The 22,898-nt window shown below is 41.3% G+C and overlaps 1 protein-coding gene across 1 annotated transcript in view; it reads right to left on the bottom strand.

Moving 5' to 3' along the window:
• Positions 1-20,544, bottom strand: part of LOC134462564 (voltage-dependent calcium channel subunit alpha-2/delta-2-like) — a 60,112-nt gene extending 39,568 nt beyond the window's left edge. The window contains exons 1-2 of the mRNA XM_063215653.1: positions 20,239-20,544; positions 11,441-11,522 (exon numbers count right to left, since the gene is read on the bottom strand). Coding sequence (XP_063071723.1) covers positions 11,441-11,522; positions 20,239-20,354 — 198 coding nt within the window. The 5' untranslated portion in view covers positions 20,355-20,544. The remainder of the gene's footprint in view (positions 1-11,440; positions 11,523-20,238) is intronic.
• Positions 20,545-22,898: the final 2,354 nt, after the last annotated feature.

The following is a 22,898-nucleotide window of genomic DNA, read 5'->3' as shown; positions in this document are numbered from 1 at the left end:
TTTCTCGAGGGGGTGTCAAGTCTTGCGTGCTGAATGTACTGACTGAATATTAACTTTTATATGTATATTGTTTTCAAGTAAATCGCAGTGTTTCATTCGTCCCGTGTTTCATTAGTCCCTGCTCTCCCCTACTTAAAATAAATATATTTGAAATGTGCTTAAAGTAAAATCTACTTGTAGTATACTTAAAATAGCCTACATTTAGAGTCAGTACATTTAAAATGTACTTAAAGCGATTTTTGTTAATATATTTGAAATGTACTTAAAGTAAAGTATGCTTTAGTACATTAAGTGCACTTGTACAAAGTTTGATTTTAGTACAAAAAAGTAAACTTAAAATGTGTTTAAGCTCTATTTAATCATACTTCAAGTGTATTTAAGTGTACTATAAGTTGTCCCAAAATAACACAACTTAAGTATGTACTTCTGCAGCATGCTATAAAGTACTTTCTTGTGACCTTGAAATAGATTTGTAGTATACTTAAAATACACTAAACTGCATGCTTAAGTACACATTAAACATATTTTAAAGTGAATTAGGAAGTATATTTTAAATGTACTTAAGTTAAGTATGATTTTAGTATATTAAGTACACTTGTACAAAGTTTGATTTTATTACAAAAAAGTCAACTTAAAATGTGTTTAAGCTGTACTTAGCCTAATCATATTTCAAGTGTATACTATAAGTTGTCCCAAAATAACATTCTTTAAATACACACTTTTGAGGTATATTTTAAATACAAAAATACATACTTATTAAGTATATATTAAGTACACTTTTTTTTACTTGGGTGCACAGACACAAACAATATTACATTATTCTCAATGTAGATCTGGGTGATGAACCGAGTGATGGACTAACTCCACACTATGCTTGCCGGTAGATCTGAATCGTGAAAAAGGAAGGAGGGTTCATGATGCAAAGGAGAGTGTGTGAATAACAGTATATCACATCTGGTGAGATGTCCATGCCTGTATCGATCATTGTAATTGCACAGCCACTTTTTATTCAATTCTACTGTAGATGTTGAGGTTTTTTAAATGTTGTTTGTCTTATTTTGTATTTTAGTATGAGTGGTATTTCAATGGTCACCAAAAAAGGAAATGTGCAAGCAAACATGTCTTGACTTACTGCACAGCACATATCATAATTTGGCCTTTGAACTCTGAACTTTAAAAGCCTTGTTTTGTTTTACAGGGAAGAGCCACAAGTTCATGATCTGACATTGAAGATCTGGGTGAGACGAGTACAGACTAGAGGGACAAGCTGTGCTCAGCTCTGGGGCACGGCCTGCTGCAAAGGGAGCACCTGTGAATCTCACCAGCGCCGAGCAGACAAAGATGGAGGAGGAGAATGATATAATTCCGTCTTAATTACAGCCTAATAATTAATTTGTAGGGAATTAATCCAGTTACAGACAAAAATGTGATTGTTCTTCATGCCCAGCCTTACGCAAAATCCTCCCACAAACACAAGAAGCATGAAAGAGGGATTTTATATCTACTACAGTAGTATCACCCATCTCTGAATGATCTGCATCCTCATCTTTAATCAGAACCTCTTTAGATGAGCCTATATTACAGCAATAATAGAAGCAATGATCCATTTCCTCTTTTCTAATGTGTATTTCTAATGTTTCAGAACATCTTTTGCAATCCACACTGCATGTTACGTAACCACAAAATCATGTGAGTATTAAAAAGAGCCTTGAGTGGGTGTAGTACAGTGGTTCCCAAACTTTTTTCTGCCTTGACCCCCTTTTGCACCTCTTACCATCAAATAAAAATGTTAGCTAAAGAAAACATAAAATCTGTACGTAGTTGATTTATGGGTAGGTTGCCCATTTCCTTATTTCATGAGCTATAGACAGTATAATGTGTATTTAGGCAATAACAGCAAACAGTGATGTAAATGAAAAGTGAACATTATGTTGAACTCCTTTGCAATCAGTGGACTGATCGGTTATACGTAGGTCTGTGCTGTATTCTATTATTGCTGTATTATATTATTGTATGAAATCTACTCCCCATAATGCAATATACAGACTAACTTGGAGTGCCTATGTGATCTTTGCTAGAACAAGTGACATCAACAACCTTAGGCTTAGTGCAATAGCCAGACTAACTTGCAGTCTACTCTGAGAAGTGAGCACAGAGAGGAATACTAACAGCAGACACAGAGACAAGCTCACAAGTGGAAAGGGTAACTATTCCATTACAACAACACAGACATACTTAAAATCTCTGTTGTGGTGTGTTTCATGACGATAAACATGTCCAATTCAAGTTAATTAGGCCTAAATTATATTTCGCATTACAATTGTACTGTTCAATTTAACTTTTAAACATATTTTCACCAAAGAATAACTTGAAATAAGAGCTATATGGGTCTCTGCTGAGTGGTGGGATCATATAAATTCATAACCACACCACAGTGATGTTGGGTAAAGGTCACAAGAGAGCACTTGTGTCTGTGTGTCCAGACAAAGGCCTGATATTAGAGTGGCATTACACAGTGCATTGGCATTGCAACCATGACACTCAGCTGACCTGTGAGTCAAGGGTAACACTAATTTTGGCACGCTGGCAAGTGTAAAGCACACAGATTAAGTATGCTCAGCAGCATTTTTTTTTTTAGATCCATTTCAATTCATCCACAATACAAAAATATTATGCACATGAACCTATACCATTCATACATTCTTAGCCTAGTGCTGTTTAGGCACAGAAGATAACATGGACATTAGAATTAAGTATAATAGATATCCCAAGCATATTACGATACCAAACCAAAAAGCATTTTATGTTGTCTATTGGCTGCATGTACATATTCACCACATTGTGATGTATGTTACTTTGGATGAACGTCTCATTTAAGTGCAATGAAATGTTATGTAGCCTCTTGACAGCCTCACAACACTCAACTATATTAGAACAACATTGCTATGATATTACAGAGAGTCTAGTCTAGTCTTGGTCATTACCATTTGTGGTGACAATACGGTTATAACAGAGTCTCTGCAAAGGAGTAAGACAAAAACCATTGGTTAAGTTCTGCAGTGTTTTGTAAGGGTAGAGCTACCGTGTTGTTCTGTGTTAATTGGGGCACCTGCGAGGGCATTAGCATGCTTATATAACTGTGCTGCCATGGCCTGAACGCAGGACATCTGTTCCACCAACGGCAATGCTGTATTTATAATACTAGTAGAGGTCCTGGTGAGAATCTCCTGTTTTTGCGGAATCATGTAAGGGAATATCCATTGCATTTAAAATGTTCACGTATTTTAAAATTCTATTTAGAAATAACAAGGAATAAGTCCGTAAATCCATAAAAGTGAGGTCACTGAGGTCATCTTCGGAAAACTGAGGAGTGTAACAAATAGGCTTACACATACTCAATTAAGCAAATGCATACTACAGTACACATTACAAACAAAACATATCAAATGATCGCTTAGATCTGATATTCACAAAGAATCGCTAAAAGTAGCCCAGTTCTGTCACTACACATAGATGTCACAACACACTTTACTACCTTGCAAAATTGCAAATATAAGTAGGCTTGTGCATGATGCCATAGCAACGGGGCATTAAAATACCTTCTTATCTGTTGTTATTGCCTCCCAATTAAAAGTAAAAGTCAGCTACTTTATAAACTTTTACAGACAAAGCTACTGCAATGTTTTGTGTGTAAGGCCACAGACCTTTTAATGCAACATTTTGCAATTAAGTGATGCTTCCTGAGCTAAAGGCAATTTGGTTTACATACCAGAAACTAAAAAGAAAAACCTCAGACATCAGAAGTGGTCAAACTTAGAAAACCATTACCAGTCCATATTACCGTAGAAGTGAGGTGCTTGGGTATGCATGCTTGATTTCCTTCCACCCATTCACCAACTCTAAGCCATCGACTGCATGTACAGTATGACGGCCTAAAACTTATGATGGCCACAACTGCATTTAAGGGATATTGCAGCACATTTCCCAAGAACATTTTATCATGATATTTTTGATATATGCCTAACAAAACTACACAACAGCAGTGACTATTTCAATTTCATTGCTCGCAGATGGATTGTCACGAAGTGTAACGAAGATGCACGAAGCACTAAGGGTCTCGCGAGAGCCAGGCTACTGATAAAGCACAATATCTTATGACCAAAATGAACACAACCAACATTCTAGGGGAAGTGTGGTCTAATCTCTCTCTCTCTCTCTCTCTCTCTCTCTCTCTCTCTGTCTGTCTGTCTCTCTGTCTCTCTGTCTCTCTGTCTGTCTGTCTGTCTGTCTGTCTGTCTGTCTGTCTGTCTGTCTCTCTCCCTCTCTCTCTCTCTCTCTCTCTCTCTCTCTCTCTCTCTCTCTGTATTTCTGTCTCTCTCTCTCTCTAACGGATAAAAACATCTGTGGGCGGAGACACCCAGCTGACAGCACAGATCGTCCTACGACTGTATTACGGCCACCACAGGTCAAAGGCCAGAGTCCAGGGGTCATGGGTCAGCCCTAAGCCAACATAAACATTGAACATGGAGTGTTCCCTACAGGTCACCACCCTGAGGGAGAAAAAACACTCATGCATGTGAGAGCGATGCACTGATGGCGCAGAAGAGTGAAGCCATTTATTCCTATTCAAAGCCGAGGTAAACAGTAAAAAAAGCGCAGTAATGATTTAACACTTAAGAGTCAATTTAACATCTTCTGGAGTGTATTTGGTCCCAGCATACTTGCCAAGTGTTGAATTAACACTGCATTTTTATACTGCGTAAGGCATGAAATGCACGCTTTCTACTGACATGCTGACGTATTGTTCTGCTTACTATTTATAGCACTGATTCTTGAGAAAGCGGCTAAAACATGTCTCAGCAATAAACTGCCAGTTCTTTTGAAAATAAACTCTATTTGAACAAACAAAATGAATCCAGGTAAAGACCCAGGGGTCTGTTACACAAATGTACAGTCGTTTGAAATATTTAAGTGTAATTTTATTACTTTTCATGGCTATAAACCTGTCCACACCCTGTAAAAACAGCTGTCCCAAGGACAGACATCATCATTTCAATTGACTTAAAATGTAAAAATCACTGATATTATTGAATAATATCACCATGATGTGAAAGTCCATATTGAAGTGGTTCTGCAGGTATGCACATAGTGCGTGTAAAGCAATATTTATTACTATTTTCTGATTGCTCAAAGTGTGTCCAGCATATTAGTCACCACCGTCAGATTTTTTTAAAAAGACAATAAAATCAGGTATGCACAAGGTCATTGTCATTACTTAAGACCCCTTTTCAAACCTTTAGCTCTACTGAATACTTCACCATCACTGAAGCTCCTGTAAGTTTACTAATTTCTCCTCAATTTGTTAATTTGTTTGGACACTGGTACTGTCCCAACCATAAACTGTCAACACCGTCGGGGGTTTTAATAGTATTATGTTACATTAATGTTAATTATATATACTTTTTCAGAAGCAGCATGAAGCCCCTAAGAAACAGAGCGAAAACAAAGTGGCTAATGTGAGCAAAAAATGCATAATATGTAAAAGAGTGTTTTTTTGTCTCACACCGTCAGATGTCACCACCGTCAGATTTTGTTCCGCTCATCATCTTGTTCCATATTTTACTAAATTGTGTTGGTTAATGAAACATTACCAGACATGTTAGTAATAATTGTGACCCAAACTTATACTCCAGCCTCCACTGAGGTGCATTTGGAGGGTTTTTTGTCACAAAACCTGACGGTGGTGACATCTGATGTAGTTCACAAAAAAGCACGTGTTTTACATGTTTTTGACAAGTTTTAAGAATATGCTTCCAATAAGTATCTACAATTATGTTGAATTGTAAAAGTAATTCACTTAAATACAGTAAACATAGTTTTTTTACTTCTAATTCTGTCTGACGCTGGTGACAAAACCAAGAAAGAGCCCATTTTATGAAAAATGTAAAACATGGGGAGCTTGGCCAATACATTCACTGCACAGCCAAGACCTTCGTCTATGATAATACACCTCTATATTTTGGATTTGAACAACTTGTTCACCTGTTTATGCCACATTTTCAATAATCTAGGCCTACTTCCTAGAGTATCTAACAAATGCACATGCACAAACATACTGTGCACACACAAAAATAAAGTGTTTATGCTAGATGTCATTGACTTGAGAGGGCTATTTATTTTGCTAAATGTAGGTAATAATTAGGTCACTTTCACCACCTTCAGATTACTGTCACCACCGTCAGTTCTTCAGTCACCACCGTAAGAAGGAGTTTTGGACATTTTAAATGAATGTCCTTACAAAATTTTCCTTTGGAGTTGTTGAATTATCAAAGTAATAGCAAATTTAAGCCTACACGAATATTTGTGAAATTACAAAAAAAAAATTGATCTATTTAGGCATTAAGTAAGCATTGTCTGACAGCACATATTTTTGAATTAGAACACATGAAGCAATATTAAAATAGAATGAAAGTGAATTTTCAACATTTAAAGGCGTATGTGTGAACCAAAAAACACACACAATCACTTTAAGACTCCAGATACATATGCAACGAAATCAATACACTTTTTGTTGCTTTTAATTGTGTCTGACGGTGTTGACAAAAAACAGGGTATGATCGGAGAAAAACCTGATTTCTGAAAAACATTCAAAACGGGGAGATTGGCCTTGTGCATTTCTGAAAAGCCAAGACCTTTGTCTACGAGGATATACCATATTATTTTGTAATTCACTTTGTTTTTTCCTTTCAAGATTACAACCTGTTTTAGCCACTTTCTCAAAAATCAGTGATAGACTAGTGGGAGATGGTTACCACATACAAGAGTTACCTCACACTGACATATCCTTCTGCAAATACATATACATATTTTAACAGGATACAGTAACCTCCTTTCTAGACAAGTTAAGCATGCAGGACTCATTACGACACTGCAGTCACACTGCATTTCGTTACTCTGTTTTTCTACTTGTGTAATGACGATGAAGTTGAATCGAATCTAATCTAATGTAACTTAAACAAAAGCTATAGTGACAGCTAAAGGTTTATTTAACTGGATCACCCTCAGCTAAATAAAATCTTGACTCTTTCCTTTTTGGTCGGTTTGTTGAGAACGTTTGAGCTGATTGTGTTAAATAGGGATGGAATTGTTTGACAGGAGTTAACTGTTTATGGTCTCCCTTATTCTACAGATTTACAGAGTAAAAATGTAGATACTGTGCAAAGGTGATGTGGAATAGAGGCTAATGTAGGGCTGTGCAATATATCGTACTCATATTGTGATATCAATATTGCTGTCAAACAATATCAAATTTCATAACATCGATTTAAAACAATATTTTTGTCATTTGTCTATACTGCCAAAAGGTAGGTTACGCTAAGTGCAATGCACTCCCCTCCACTTGAGCCATTGCGAGCACAAAGCAGAATTGCTACCCAACAATCATGCAGAACACCACTGTGGGTCTCCCTATGGCCCTCCACTTCAACTGCTGAAGGGAGGGAAGTCTGTGAATTGTTTTGTGCAATTAATTTGTTTTTAAAAGAAATATCATCTTAACATATTGTGATATCAATATTGACTGAAATAATTGCGATATTGATTTTTCTCCTAATCGAGCAGCCCTAGGTTAATGATAGCTGTACTCTATACAGTATATACACTCACTGTACATATTTCATAATGCATGAAGGCTGATGGTGAGATTCAGACGTTGAATGGAAGCTGCCTGATGGCGGCCACTGAAGAGGCCCTATCTATCACTGCAGCACTGTGTGTACCACCACCCGGTACAACACATTGCACGGGATTATGGGTAAATTAACGAGGGAAAAAGGCAAACCGTGCGGCTCTCATCAAGGCTGTGCTGGAGGCAGCCAAACCATCTGTTCCTCTCTCACACAGGAGCAGCACTCGCACGGCACACACGGACACTCGGCACACGGACACTCGGCACACGGCCCACAGCCCTGCCTGCTGTCATGGCCTCCCTGGCATCCCTCTCATACTCTATGGCTCTGTGTCTCTCCCTGGCATTTCTCTCTCTCTCTCTCTCTCTCTCTCTCTCTCTCTCTCTCTCTCTCTCTCTCTCTCTCTCTCTCTCTCTCTCTCTCTCTCTCTCTCTCTCTCTCACACACACACACACTCATCGTATGCTCTCTCTCCGTCTAACTCTTCCTCGAACCATAGCATCTCTCTCCGTCCCTCTTTCTACAGAGTATCTCTCTCTCACACACACTATCTCTCTCTCTCTCTCTCTCTCTCACACACACACACACACACACACACACACACACACACACACACACACACACACACTTATCGTATTCTCTCTCTCCTTCTAACTCTTCCTCGAACCATAGCATCTCTCTCTCCGTCCCTTTCTGTCTACAAAGTATCTCTCTCTCTCTCTCTCTCTCTCTCTCTCTCTCTCTCTCTCTCTCTCTCTCTCTCTCTCTCTCTCTCCAAAACAGGGCACACCTCCATGACTCTGTAACTAGACATGCGGGAGAGATACACCCCCTTACAGCCTGTCACTATACCATCCTCCTTACATGAATTAGTAACCTCTCCCACTCAGCCTTTCCCTCCCCCTCTCCAGCCCCTGGCCCAGCCCATACTGCTGCTGACGACACTCACTGAAACGCCAATGGCTTTCCTTTCTCTTTTTTCTTTCTGGCGTAAGAAAGCAATGTTGATCCCACGGGAGCTGAGCAGTGCAGGCCAAGAATGGTATGTTTTGGAGCAACAGTTTGGCCTCTATTAAAATACCAAATATAAATATTAGCCCTCCCACAATTTGTGTTTTTGGCGCAGAGCAGTACAGCAACAAACATGATTCAAAAACAAGAAAATCTCTGCTTGCTATACGCTTGTTACATTGTTTTAATAATACAGTAACTAACCCAGCAAAAGACAGAAAGAGTGCTGAGATGCCTATAGCACTTCTATCACACTCTAAATCACATCACAAACATTGAACACTTCAGGTCTTGTCACAGCTGCTCTCTAAGTTTCCGTCTGATATACAGCTTAAAAGAGATGCTTGGTGTCAATCAATCCATAGCCCTATTTTTCAAGGTCACCAAGTCCTGTGGGTAGACAAAAGACACGGTTGGTAGCAAGGGAGTCACAGTAGGGGGGTTAAGTGCTACAATGTTACACGGATCCATTGACTTTCACTAGCTTAACGACATATTCCCTCTTTTAACTTGTCTTAAAGCAAGACAACGCTTAACATGAAAAATAAGACACTTTACCACCTTTATAAACCCCAGCCAACAATTTTAACTGTATTAAGCCCCAAAATAGTGGCATACCTCTTTAAGTGGGACTGAGTCACCAGGGCCCCATACAGTGGTGGATTTAGGAAATCTGAGGCCCTTAGGAAGTATGAGCCCCTTGTAGGGCTGGGCAATATGACGATATATATCGTTATCGTGATATAAAAGTGTATATCGTGGCCTTTCTCCTATATCGTTTATATCGAGATAGTATTTTATAAATTTTATACAATCGAATATCATTTAATTACATTTCATGTTGTCACAATACACACTATAAGTTCATGTAGCTGTAAAAATAAGAATAAAAAGATCCATTTTAAAGAAAGGTTCTTTTGTGACATGAAAAAATAAAGAGCAAATAAAGAGAATAACTGAAAACTTATGTAATTGTGCTATAGTCAAGTATATATATATATATATACATATATACATATATACACATATATATATCACGATATCGTGATATATATCGTTATCGTGATATAAAGTAATCCATATCGTGATATAGTTTTTATTTTCCATATCGCCCAGCCCTAGCCCCTTGTCACCATAATGTGACAACGAGGCCCCTCATTGGCTGAGGCCCCGGGCAATTGCCCGACCTTGCCCAATGCAAAAAACGCCTATGGTCCCAGGAATTGGGTGGGACTGACTGGGGAACAGGGAATCAAATTCTTTTTTCTACATGTTGATATCATACAATTACAGAGTCCAATGGAACTGGGTCCACATGGCCCATAATTAGGTGCTATGTGCCTTGTTGTTAGGACAGAGAATGAGAACGTGTCAGAATCAGGATCACCTTTACTGGCCAGATACGTATAAAAGGCATGTTTAAAAGGAATTTGACGTCTAAGTGTAATTGGCTAAGTTCTGACTTTGACATGTTCATATTGTGCTACAGCTTGTAGCTATCCAGCTAACAACAACTAAATAGGGAGATATAAAGTAACATGCCTATTACCAAGTCAATTTGTGCTGGCTAGCAGTTCTTTTTTCCGGTCCATGTAGTATGATATGCTCTCTATATCTTCTCTAATACTCTTTTCCCTGCCAACACACTCTTGACCCCCAACAGTAAAGGCTGTGCATTGACTGACACTGAACTTCTCATTTAAACAGAGTGAATGGGATTCAGTATGCAAGAGACATACACCCCCAGAAGGTAGATGCTGGTTCATCTCCAGTACTGCTCACAGACCATCTGTAGCTGTCTACTCACATTTGCAGTGTGCACCTTCCCAGAAATCAGAAATTGCAACACACACACACACACACACACACACACACACACACACACACACACACACACACACACACACACACACACACACACACACACACACACACACACACACACACACACCCTCTTCCGTATATTTGCACATGAAAGGGAAGCATCCCACAGGGTAGGACACCTCCAGACAGGAGGTTGGAGGCAAAGGAACAGCTGATCATTCTCCCGGGAGCAAGGCCGCACCCATCACCTCGTCTCCATTCAATTATTAACGCTCCAGCTGCCTGAGTAGACACATGTACACATTCTTACACACAACGCTGAGTAGACACCACACACTTAAACCTAAAACCAAGTAGTATCGCAGCCTTGTAGTAACAACCAAGTATCCCAACACAAAGCCTGAATATCTGACAGACTTTCAAAGACCCACTCTATCGCTCAGCTTGGCATCGCCTAGCAGCGACACAATGCAGCAATGGTAGCAGACTATAATTCATTGAAAAGCACTTTTAAGTATATGACTATTACTCAAGACTCCTGTACTGACACAAAGCATTTTCAGACTAAGTACTTAATTGTCTGTTTCCCTGTTCATCATTCATTCTGTTTACCAGTAACTTATTATGTACCGGTTGTACATTAGGTTTATGCACACCTCGGATCGCTATTACCATTTTGAATTCTACACACATATTGAGAGAGTTGACAAATTCAACCGCTGAATCCTTAGATGTACTGGAAAACATCAAGATGCGAGTTTCAGAGACAGCCAGGTGCTTTGCATTTTTTCCTCCCTCTCCTGCAAGCTATAAATACACCTCACAGCAGAATATCTCAGAGACAAGGCAGAAAGCAAGCAAGAGAGATCCCGGTAAGGCTCTCGTGAACAGACAGTAAGATAGATAGGCACACTCACCCCCTTAAGCTGCTGGGCTCCGCTGATATGCTGCAGTACTCTGTCAATCTCCTGCTCGATGCGCCGGGCCCAGTGCATTATCCTGTGAGGGGGCAAACACAGAGCAGAGCACAGACGATAAGCAGAGAGCAGGGAAGAAGAGCACAAGCATGGAGGCTATACAGGCAAACAAGCAGATCATTCAATTACAGTGATAACATGTAATAATTCTTACTAATAATAGTAAGAATACGATCAAGAAAGAGCTGGAAGAAGAAGAAGAAGAAGAAGAAGAAGAAGAAGAAGAAGAAGAAGAAGAAGAAGAAGAAGAAGAAGAAGAAGAAGAAGAAGAAGAAGAAGAAGAAGAAGAAGAAGAAGAAGAAGAAGAAGAAGAAGAAGAAGAAGAAGAAGATAGACATAGACATGCAGACAATCATGATTTGACACAATCTTGGCTTGATATGCATCCAAAAGAGCCTTGACATTCTGTGTCATTACAAATCCAAAAATTCAAAAGTGGTACATTCAGGTGATATTTCTATATCTATTTTAGGATTCATGGCCCATAATACAGGAGCGCGACATGATGTACAACTATGATGTGATATGATGTACAACTATTGTCTCCTCCTGTTCAGTCACACACAAAATGCTACATGGATAATTGATGATTTGAAGGTTATGTCATTTGCGTGTCTAGCCCACAGGAAAAAAACAAAACAATTGTGTCCATGTCCTGACTTCAGACACATGACGTTAAACAAAAAATAAACTATTATTTCCACTGGTGCTGATGAGAGTTGTAATTTCTTCCGTTAAAGTAAACAGCCTTCCCAGTGTAATTCTGAAGCACACAGACAGTAGCGTGAGTCACCCAGCAACAACTCTGCTGTGATGCCACCACTGGCTGCCATCTCTGCTGTGTCCCTGTGTCTGGATGTGGTAGGTATTTATAACATATTGCATTATTTTAAACTCTGCTACCAGCTATTTCTCCTGTCAGCAGCAATTTAGATTTCACGGAGCCTGAGTGACTGACAATAACTGACAATAACAGATATGGATCCGATGGTTTCTTTTAACTCTTAAGTGATCAGGGCTGGATATGCGGCATCTTGTACGTTTAATATATTTGTCTTATTTATTCCACTATCTTCCTCTAAGCTCCCTGGTGATAGTGTTGTTGGCTGTTTCAGCCTGGTAAAATGCTATCTGCTCCGAATAGAAGTCCTATGAGCCAAATTCTTGGATTTTGTCGGCTTAAGGCTTTAAGCTTGAGTCATTACAACCAGTAAATGGCAGAGCGTCTCTGTGTCAAATGGTTCAATTCTTGGGAAAGACACTAATCATTGTAGCTAAGAGCGAGATCTGTAGTAAGCGCTCCAAACTTCATCTCCATATCTCCCAAGTTAAATACCAAACATGCGCTCTTGACTGCAATGTCAGAGAAGCAATCACTTTGAAATGTCAGTCAGAGTCCATCCTGAACTGTTGTGTGACGACCCTACATCACACTAGACTACACTGTCCCTCACCATCCACTTGTCACACGCACACTGAGGTGTCGGCACTGAGGTATCCCACCACACGTCTCCCATCCTAGGGTGCCTCAAAAAGCCTACTCAAATGTCATCATTCACTGGGGCCCGCCACACATGGGTCAACCTAAACTGGGAATCCCTGGTATGGTTCAAACAGCAGGTGCTCCTACAATGGCCTTGCAGCCATCCCACTTCTCACACCATGTGTAATGAAAGGAAGAAAATGTCCCTCCATCCGCTACCACAAATGCATTTTGGTACACAAGCAACAGATTGCCTGGATAGAATGTCAGTCAGAGTACATCCACAAGCCTAGCAAAAGTCATGTTGTAAAGAATTGGACTTGTTTTTGGTGTTTGGAAGACCTGTTGTTCTTCATTTAAGAAGGTGAATCATTTCTAGGTCTGATGTGTGAATTAGTTTATCACTGGAGGCTGTACCAAACCACGATCATCTTCAAAAGACAAATTGACGCCCACAACCCTATTGATGATCGCTCCATCACAGGGTCCTTCATATAGTCCGCCCTCAGAGGCACACACATAGCATGTTTAGGTCAACAGAGAACTGAGCTACTGCTCATTTCTTGCAGCTAACCTTGAACCGACTGACGACTGACCGCATTCCAGAACCGGAATATCAGTTTATGTGGTTTCAGTTTGGTTTCTTTAAGGCAATCATGATGACAACATAGACCTCAGCAGGATCATCCAGGTCACAGGCAGTAAAATTAACCATGTAGTATTAACCTGTGTTGTTCTCTACTATGCACCTCAGTTCCCAGTGTAACTGGTGCAAGAACCACCACCAGCCTCATTCTGATTGGCCTGAAAACAGTTTGTGTACAATGGGCAGTCTAACAATGGCTTCATAGCATTCATAGTCCACAATCATCAGCTCTGTCTGACCAGTGACCCCAGCACAGCAACAGAGAGGATACAAATAGATGTTCTGGAAATAGATGAACCAGTGTCCTCCTCAGAGAGACACAATAGGAAATCCCCTGAGCTGATAAGCGAACGTTCGTCCCTTATGGGTTGGACTTATTGCTAACCCACTTTCCCACCACAACCCAGAAATCATGCTAATTACATGGCCCTCATCATGCCATGACATGAATATCAGCCAATCACGGAAGACAACAGTACCTCTGAAAGTCTGCGCATACCATCTTAAAGTTTCAATAACAGTGTTCAAATGATTGACACACACAGCCCTCAAGAATCTTAACACCTATGCAGTTGCTTTGCACAAAACAGTATGAAAAACTAGTTACAATCCCTACATACTGTATGTAATGTAGAAATGATCAGATCAAGACATGTCTGTATCCTAGTCACAAGATATTCGGAAAATTAAATGCCCCATTAAACTCATCTCTGGCCCACTTTCCCACAACCCAGATCTTATTAGATGGCTATCATGCCATGACATGAATATCATATCAACCAATTACTTGGGGACAAGAGCACCTCTATAATTTGGCATGCCATCTTTCAGCACCAAATCATGAACACCTTCAAGGAAGAATCTGTGGTGAACAGCAGTTGGTGCTTACCATACTATTATCAAAAATGTTCTGGGTTCTAACCATCTCTGCTATTGTAATCAGCACAACTGACCACACTAGTACATGTCCTATGCCTAAAGAGAAATGACCAGCCTGATGCACTATAGTACAGTATATTAAGTCTTAAGTTTTTGTTTCGTTTCAGACTTGTAAAAGTTCTATCCTTTACCTGACATGTTTCGACAATATACTGTATCTTCCGTTTTCATCAAAGGGTCCCATGGATGTTGATGCATGACATGCTTTAAAAACAACCGATGGGCCCTGCCGTGGCCATTCAGTGGGGCACTCGCCTGCCATGCGGCTGACCCGGGTCCTTTGCCGACCCCTCCCCGTCTCTCTCCATATTCGCTTCCTGTCTACCTCCCATACTGTCCTGTCCATAATGTCTAAAAAGACAAAACAAATATTTATTTCCCTGTTAGTGTCAATATTGACAGGTTGCTCACACCTGCTTCTTTTAGATCTGTCCCCTCAGGCTGGTGCTCCAGGTGTATTCGAGTAAGTACCCTCCCTCATCCCTATTCATAGTGTTAGTTAGCTTTCTGATGCATGTCACACATCAACACCCATGTGACCAGGACTTGACATTAACTTTTTCGCTTGCCGGCCACCATGGCTAGTGGTTTACCCGAGTCACTAGCCATTTAGTTATTCTATAAGCCACAAATTTGGTATTGTTTTTTTTTCTTTATCATGGCGCTGTACACCTAACCTCAGAAGATGAGGTGCTAAAGCAAGAAAAAGACGAGTGCACAGCTTTCTACATTGAATCAAACAATCAAAGAAATAGAAACTCAGTAACTGAGCTTTTTCTTAAACTTTAATACAAACAATTGATACACAAGGGGCAAATTGCAGAATATACGCTATTCTGATATGTCATAACATAAAAATAAGTTACCTGCCAAATTGGCTAGTGACCCTGAAATTGTTACCAGCCACAGCCAAGTTTTACCAGCATTTGGCCTGTTGGCAGGTGCCAGTGTCAAGCCCTGCATGTGACCCTCTGATAAAGACGGAGGTTACACCAGCGAAACATGTCAGGTAAAGGAAAAAAACGTTTACATGTCTGAAATGAAAGAAAAGCTTGTTTTAATAGTTAGACATAATGAACGTAATACATCTAGTGCAGTATATTGTCTAAAATAGCCACAACAAGATATTCAGTCATATAAGAGCTGCTTAAAACCCAGTTAAAATCCAGTTATGGGAAACCACAACCACACACCATCCCAGAGTGAGTGTACCTGCTCAGCAATCAATAGTTTCAAGGAGAAAAGTCAGATCAAGTATAATTTCGCACCTGCAGCTGTTTGGTGTTGTTCACCATAAAATGGATGTCATGTGCCTAAGCATCACACATGACTACATACTATACACTTTAGTATATATCTATGCCAGTTCCTCCCAACAGCTCAAAATAGCTCAAATCCCAAGTCCAAAAATACACAAAGCATGATGTGTAATACCTGCACAGTAATCAATAGTTTCGAGTAAAAAGAAAGAAAGCCACTGAAATTTCACACCATCAGAGTAAGTCTGATGCAGTTAAGTTTCCCATAGCCTTCCGGTGTGATAGTACTGTAGGCTTGTGTATTGGAGTACCTGTATAGAGGATCTTAAAAGGTTGGTGTTTGGTAAATGACAGCTTGAGTCATACATTATGGTAGTTTCAGCTTTCCCAACAGCAGTGGATGACTCATACTGCTGTCCGCCTGAGTAGTTTCTTATCATTTGATTTTATTTGCTGAATATCATAGGTGGGAAAGACGCAAAATAAAAAATGCCACAGGATAGTTTGGTTAATTCATGAGCTGTTTTCTAATGTGACTTCAGACAAACTGCATTTGCTTTTTTTTGCTTATTTGTTTTATGCAAAAGCAAGCTGTCACTGTTGACTAAGATGATGCTCTCAGGATTGTAACAATTCTGTCAGCGCTGGAGCTACACTGTCTTTGGCTGTGACACAGTGCTTCTTCAGACTCTTGACTGTGTTTGATCCAGTCCTAGCTTTATTAGCCGCCATGCTCCTATTTCTAGGACCCTTTTTCTCATTTTGCACACTCACCAGCATTATTTTCAGCTACCTGACATCTAAAGTGCAGTTCTCTGAACACAGCATTTGTATGTTGTGTGATTGAAGCCAAAATAACTCAATGCTGATGGGGGACAGTGAGTGCCTGGGAGAGAAATGCTTTGAACTGTTCATCCGTGTGCTCATCTGTTCCGATGAGAACCTGTTTATAGACGCACCAGTGCGTTTGGACCTTGGAATTAGTTTGTAGTTTGTGCTCTTTTTCTCTACTTTGCCCACACAAAATGATGCATGTGTGTGCGTATCATACAGCAAACAAAACAGAAATTAATAATTCTATGCTTCTGTCTTGATACTACAGACAGAGCGTCATTGACGTATATTCTTAATCTGAAAATAAACCTCTGACATACTTTGCGAACGTTTGGAAAACTGGACACATATTGCAGAGCTTGTTGAAATATTCTTCATATCAAACATAGACTTCCCTGTGTTGTATGGTAGCATGCCACTTAGGAGGAAGGAAGCAGCATGTCTGGGTTTAGTAAAGTATGCAGAAACGTGCTGTGTGTGTGTGTGTGTGTGTGTGTGTGTGTGTGTGTGTGTGTGTGTGTGTGTGTGTGTGTGTGTGTGTGTGTGTGTGTGTGTGTGTGTGTGTGTGTGTGTGTGTGTGTGTGTGTGTGTGTGTCCGCGTCCGTCCGTCCATGCGTGCATATATATTTACGTGAGTATATTTGTGTGATTGTATTTATGAGTGATGTTTGTTTGACTGAGGAATGCAGTGTGTGCCCGTGACGGTGCACGTGCGTGTATGGGTATGTGTGCACAGTCGTGTGTTTTTGTGTGTGACAGACTCCATCACTGTATGTACATGTATCATCTCAAGGCCTCTAAAGCACTCCTGGGCCTGGGAGAGGGCGCTCCATTTCCTCCTCACTCTCACTAGTCCACCGGGAGCAGGCAGCATACTGTAGTAGAGCTGAGCCCCAGTCTGGCAGAGCAGCGCAGAGCAGAGCAGAGCAGAGAGCGGAGCTGATGGAGCTGATATGGCAGGCAGCACACTTCACTTTCACTACCACTACCACACACACAGACAGTGTCACGAATACTACATGATCTGAAACAGACATACACACACTCATATAGGATACACACGCACACACACACACAGTGTCACGAATACTACATGACCTGAAACACACATACACACACTCAAAAACATGCACGCACGCACACACACACACACACACACACACACACACACACACACACACACACACACACACACACACACACACACACACACACACACACACACACACACACACACACACACACACGTGCATTCACGCACACAAATATAGTCTTCAAAGGTGTGAAGTGAGGGAAGAGAGGGAAAGAGTAAAAAAATACGAAGGAAGCATAAAAAAAGAGTCACTCCGCGAATGCTCTGACCCATTTTCAGTCCAGAGGAGAAGGGAACGATAACGATGAGGAAGGTGCGGCTGAACAGAAAACAAACCAACCAAGGATGGAAATGGGGGGGGGAGAGAGAGAGAGAGAGAGAGAGAGAGAGAGAGAGAGAGAGAGAGAGAGAGAGAGAGAGAGAGAGAGAGAGAGAGAGAGAGAGAGAAAGAATGCAATGATGCACTGTCAAGCCAAATGGGACTGCTGGCAAACACGTCGGATGCCAAAGCAGAGAGAGAAGTGGAGTGGAGTTTGATAAGACAGGCACAAGGCTGCCTGGCATGGAACGCTCGGTGTGAGTGAGTGAGTGAGTGGGTGAACGGAACAACCACCAAAAGAATAGGGGGGAGGGAACAGAGGAAGATAGGAGGAAAAAGAGAGAGGGAGGCAAGGCAGGCAGAGCAGAAGCTTTTGGATGGGGCGTGGAAAAAAGAGGGAGGGGTTGACAAAAGGAGGGAAGGCGTTGCCAAGACAGAGAGAGAGAGAGAGAGAGAGAGAGAATGAATACGAACAAATCCTGACTGCTGCAACATTAATTCTTAATTGGACAGAGCTGCTCCTGCTGCTGCTGCTACTGCTGCTGCTATACTTCCTGCCATAGCTGCCTGTTCCTGTTCCCTTCTCTCCGTATGGAAGAGCCAGGCTAAGCTGAGGAGAGGAGAGGAGAGGAGAGGAGGAGAGGGGAGGGGAGGGGAGGAACAGAGAGGAGAGGAGAGGAAAGGAGAGGAGAGGAGAGAAGAGGAACAGAGAGGAGAGAAGAGGAACAGAGAGGAGAGGAGAGGAGAGGAGAGGAGGAGCAAGCCCATATTTCACAGAGCTCAGCAGAAAAACAGCAGGCTGAGGGGAGAGGGCTGCCACCTTCCCCACTACAATACAATTTATCACCCCCGGCCCAACACAGCCCACCACCACCGCACCACCACACCATACATCCCCACAGCCGCTCTACCTCAGTCCTTCCTTGTTATAGCCATCCCCTATACACTCTCCCTCTCCCCCTCTCCTTATTGGACCAGCACCTGTCCGTTCCAGTTACTTCGACTGTGATTGGAGGAGACCTTTTTCACTTTCTGTCCCAGGGACTCCTGTTGCATCTGGCACACGCTCCGTTACTCCCACTGGATGGAGCAACGATAGAGACCGGAGCTTTTTTTATCCACTGGGAAGGGTGGGCTGTGTGCTCCAACTGCAAGCAACCAGCTGTGCTTACTACTATACACGGGTCTGATGTGAGTGAGAGGTTGAAGGAAATGTTAACAGGCAAAGGGATTAAATAAGACAAGATTCAGCTCAGGATTACAACTATGAACTATGACCTTTCTCCAAGGATACTGAATGTATTCCAATAAGCACCAGGTTCATGGTTAGGCTCTCCAGGCTATCTCAGATGGAGCACAGGCTACTCCCGTCCAAGAAACCGGCATTCGCTGTGAAGCAACAAAGCCATAAAGTCCACTTCTTGTACCAAGATGAAATCATTCAGTCCCCTCGTAAGACATGACTAACAAACAGAGCAGATTTAGTATGTGGTGATTCATGTCTGTATAAACGATAAATAACTACATGTTGCCTGGCTGGACCATTAACATTGCAGACAGGGTCACTGATACGGGCTCTTCACCAGCCTGGGACTTACATCACATATGGAGATAGAAATATTCTGTTTCTGTGGGTACAATAGTTTGTATAGCCTAAGCACTGGAGAGGGTGGACTTACAGTAGCCTTACCAGACGGCACGGGAGATATTCGACCAGTTCGGAGAGCGTAACATGTGTTATTAAACATTACAGTAGGCTAGATCATAAACGTAGCCTATGCAACGGAACAGACACAAATGCATTCCCAATGCGCAACGTTATTATTTGTTCATGGTAGCCTACGATGGATTGTGGTATAGTGAAACAGAATATCCTGCACGTAAACCACATGAAAGACAGAGAAGGAGGAAAACTAGCCACAACCAATAGTTGGACAAATCAATCAACATCTTCAGCGGTCTGCGGAGCATCAAACTCACATTGTAGACACTGCATTTGGTCAACAGAATACGATTTCAAAACATCATCGGCGGCAACATAGCGGTTTGCTATCGGAATAGATTGCGGGAGTGCAGTGCCGCACCACAGCAAGCACACGCTGATAATCCTTGATTTTTACGCTTTGTGTCAATAGAGGGAAAACGTTTATAATAAAGGAACTTACGTATACTGCTGAGGAAACCTGTGACTCTCTACTCCAAGCCATGGTACGCAAAAAATTAGAATGATCTGGACAGATACCAGGCAGGCGATGCTGCAAGACTGTGAACATATCGCCATTTTCCATTAAAAAGCCAAGGCGCAAAATAAATATCACGCAAGACCAATTCTCTTGAAAGGAGATAAGGCAATTGGTCTTTACGAATCGTGTAGTATTGGAAACATGCTAATGGTCAAAATAAAGGCGTTGGTTGAGGGGGAAATCGTGCTCCATGCTTGCTGATCATCTGAAGCTGCTGCTGCCGTGATGTTGCGGAATCGCACGCGCGCGCTCACGCCGAAGCGGGTACGATTCTAGGCGCCCACAAATCATCCGATACACAGCCGTCAGCCGGACATGGATTCTCGCGCTCAGACGTGTTGTATCCATATTGCTCAACGCAAAATGTTAACATAATAATTAATACCCTACATTTCACGTGGTAACAAAAGACTGCCATAAATGGTAGCAAAGACCAGTCTGCCAGATAGGCTACCAGCTGTGAGCTGAGGAGGCCTTTTCCCTGAGATCAGTCACTGGTGATTTACACGGTGTCCGTAAGTGGACCATTTTAGCCTTGCATTGAGTGTCCACTTGTAATTTACCCATAGCTACAGCCTAATTCAATACACCTAACATATATATTTTTTTGTCTGTCTACATGCCAGAGATTTACCAGAAATCAATACAGGCTCGTCTTTCAACGAGTAAAGTGTGAGCAATTCAATACTTTTCCCACATTTCCCCCTATTTGTCATTTGGATCAGGGAATATACATAAATCCATCTGTGCTCTGTGGTGTGTGGGTTATCTCTATCAGCAAGACTGTGTGGGCGGTAGCTATCTGTATCCCTGCCAACTTCAGGCTCTAGTGCCTTATGGCTTGCCAAGGAGCTCCAGTAAAATGAGCCATTTCTGTTCTATTGCATTCAGTTTTGCATACAAATATTCTGTGATTTTTTTTCTCCAATAAAACCTGTTGTATTAATTGATTTATATTTGTGGTACTACACAATCCCATAGACAGCCTAGACTACAATAAACCCATTATGGATCACATTGCTAATGTATGGACAATTTTGGATATCGCCAATTTATTGGCCAGGTCTAGGCCCACTTACACACAAGGAATTTCACTCTGGTAGGTCAGCTCTCAGTCCATCCAAGGCGCTGTAAACGTCTGATAGGCCTTTACTAGTTGGAACACAATAAATGAAGTATTGCAATAGGTAGACACCGCACCACAAGGACAGTGGTATTCATATGCCTTCTTGATAGCCTGTAGACAGATAGGCAATTATATATGTAGCCTACTGCATAGGCACATAATGTGCAACAATCTGGAAAACAATACAAGTTGGGACAGTATAGGCCTAGGCCGCATCTAGAACAGTACAAGCAGAAGGGATGAAAGTGCATGTAATTGCAGTGCAGTGTGCAAGGCTGCACAGTGATGCCTGAATAATAGTCTGAGGAGGGGATAAGTGGCCCAAATGATCAGCCGTGATGGCAGATAATGTGGTGGGGACGGACGGTGGGGAAAACACTGCGCTCCTGTCTCCGGTTATTTCGGTGCGCTGGGATCTGTAGCTCTTGCCAGAGAGAAGGAGATTTCAGAGTGTACTCTGATGAAGATGCTTAGACCATCGAAATGTTATGTTGTGCACTTGAATAAATAACGAAAAGAATTGCATCTGTGTTTCTCCGGTGTTGTCTCTCCATGGAAGATTTAAGAGTGTGTTTGTGAAGGAGGATGGAAGAGTAGGCCTACTGTATGTTTTCTGTGTTTGTGCAAAAGGATGGATAGGCCTGTGTTTCCTGTTTGCTCCTGAACTTCTCTATCTTCAAGTCCTGCGGAGAGGAGAGAGGGGCACCGCAAGAAAACCCCATTGAAAATGTATGGGGTTTTATTTCTGTTGAGTTAGAATTAAACTGGTGAGTTAACACCAAAACGTGGCATGGAAATCTACGGGGTAAATTGAAGAATGAAGTGTGGGACACCAGGTCAACAAAGAAGAACAGCTGACAGCAAATCATCAAGGATAGGCCTATCTGGGCTTCCATAACTCCCATGCACTGTTTCTGCCATTGACTTCAATGTTAAACGCATCATGGCCGTTATTAAGACAGAGAGAGTCCTAACCAAGTATTGAACATTGCATGTTATGTAGAAAGTACCAAATTTCAACTGATTTAATGTGACCCGGATTTTGATGAAGAAAAATGTGATTTTATTACAATATTCTAATGATGCGAATTCCCCAATTCATGGGTTTTTTGAGCTGGAAGGCCAATGTAGGCCTATATAAAAAGAAAAAATCGAATGATTGGAATAGTTAAAAAACTGGGCCATGAATCTACAATCCATGACAGTTTGACATTATTGATGGAATTATGGAAATAAATCAACTGTTTCATGCTATTCTAATAAAAAGGCCTGGAGCTGTATGTCCTCATTTAAACGTAGGCTAGTTGTATTCCCATATAACAACGTTCACTTCGTTACGAAATTATGCTTGGGGGACATGCATTGACGAGCTCCGTGATCTATCTGCTCAATGAGAGGAAATACGACTATATCAGTTGTTTTATTTTGTCTAGTTTCATCCGTAGTAAACTACAAG

The sequence above is a fragment of the Engraulis encrasicolus genome, chromosome 14, assembly GCF_034702125.1.
Source record: "Engraulis encrasicolus isolate BLACKSEA-1 chromosome 14, IST_EnEncr_1.0, whole genome shotgun sequence".
Classification (NCBI taxonomy): domain Eukaryota; kingdom Metazoa; phylum Chordata; class Actinopteri; order Clupeiformes; family Engraulidae; genus Engraulis; species Engraulis encrasicolus.
This window is presented reverse-complemented; position numbering and strand designations above follow the sequence as displayed.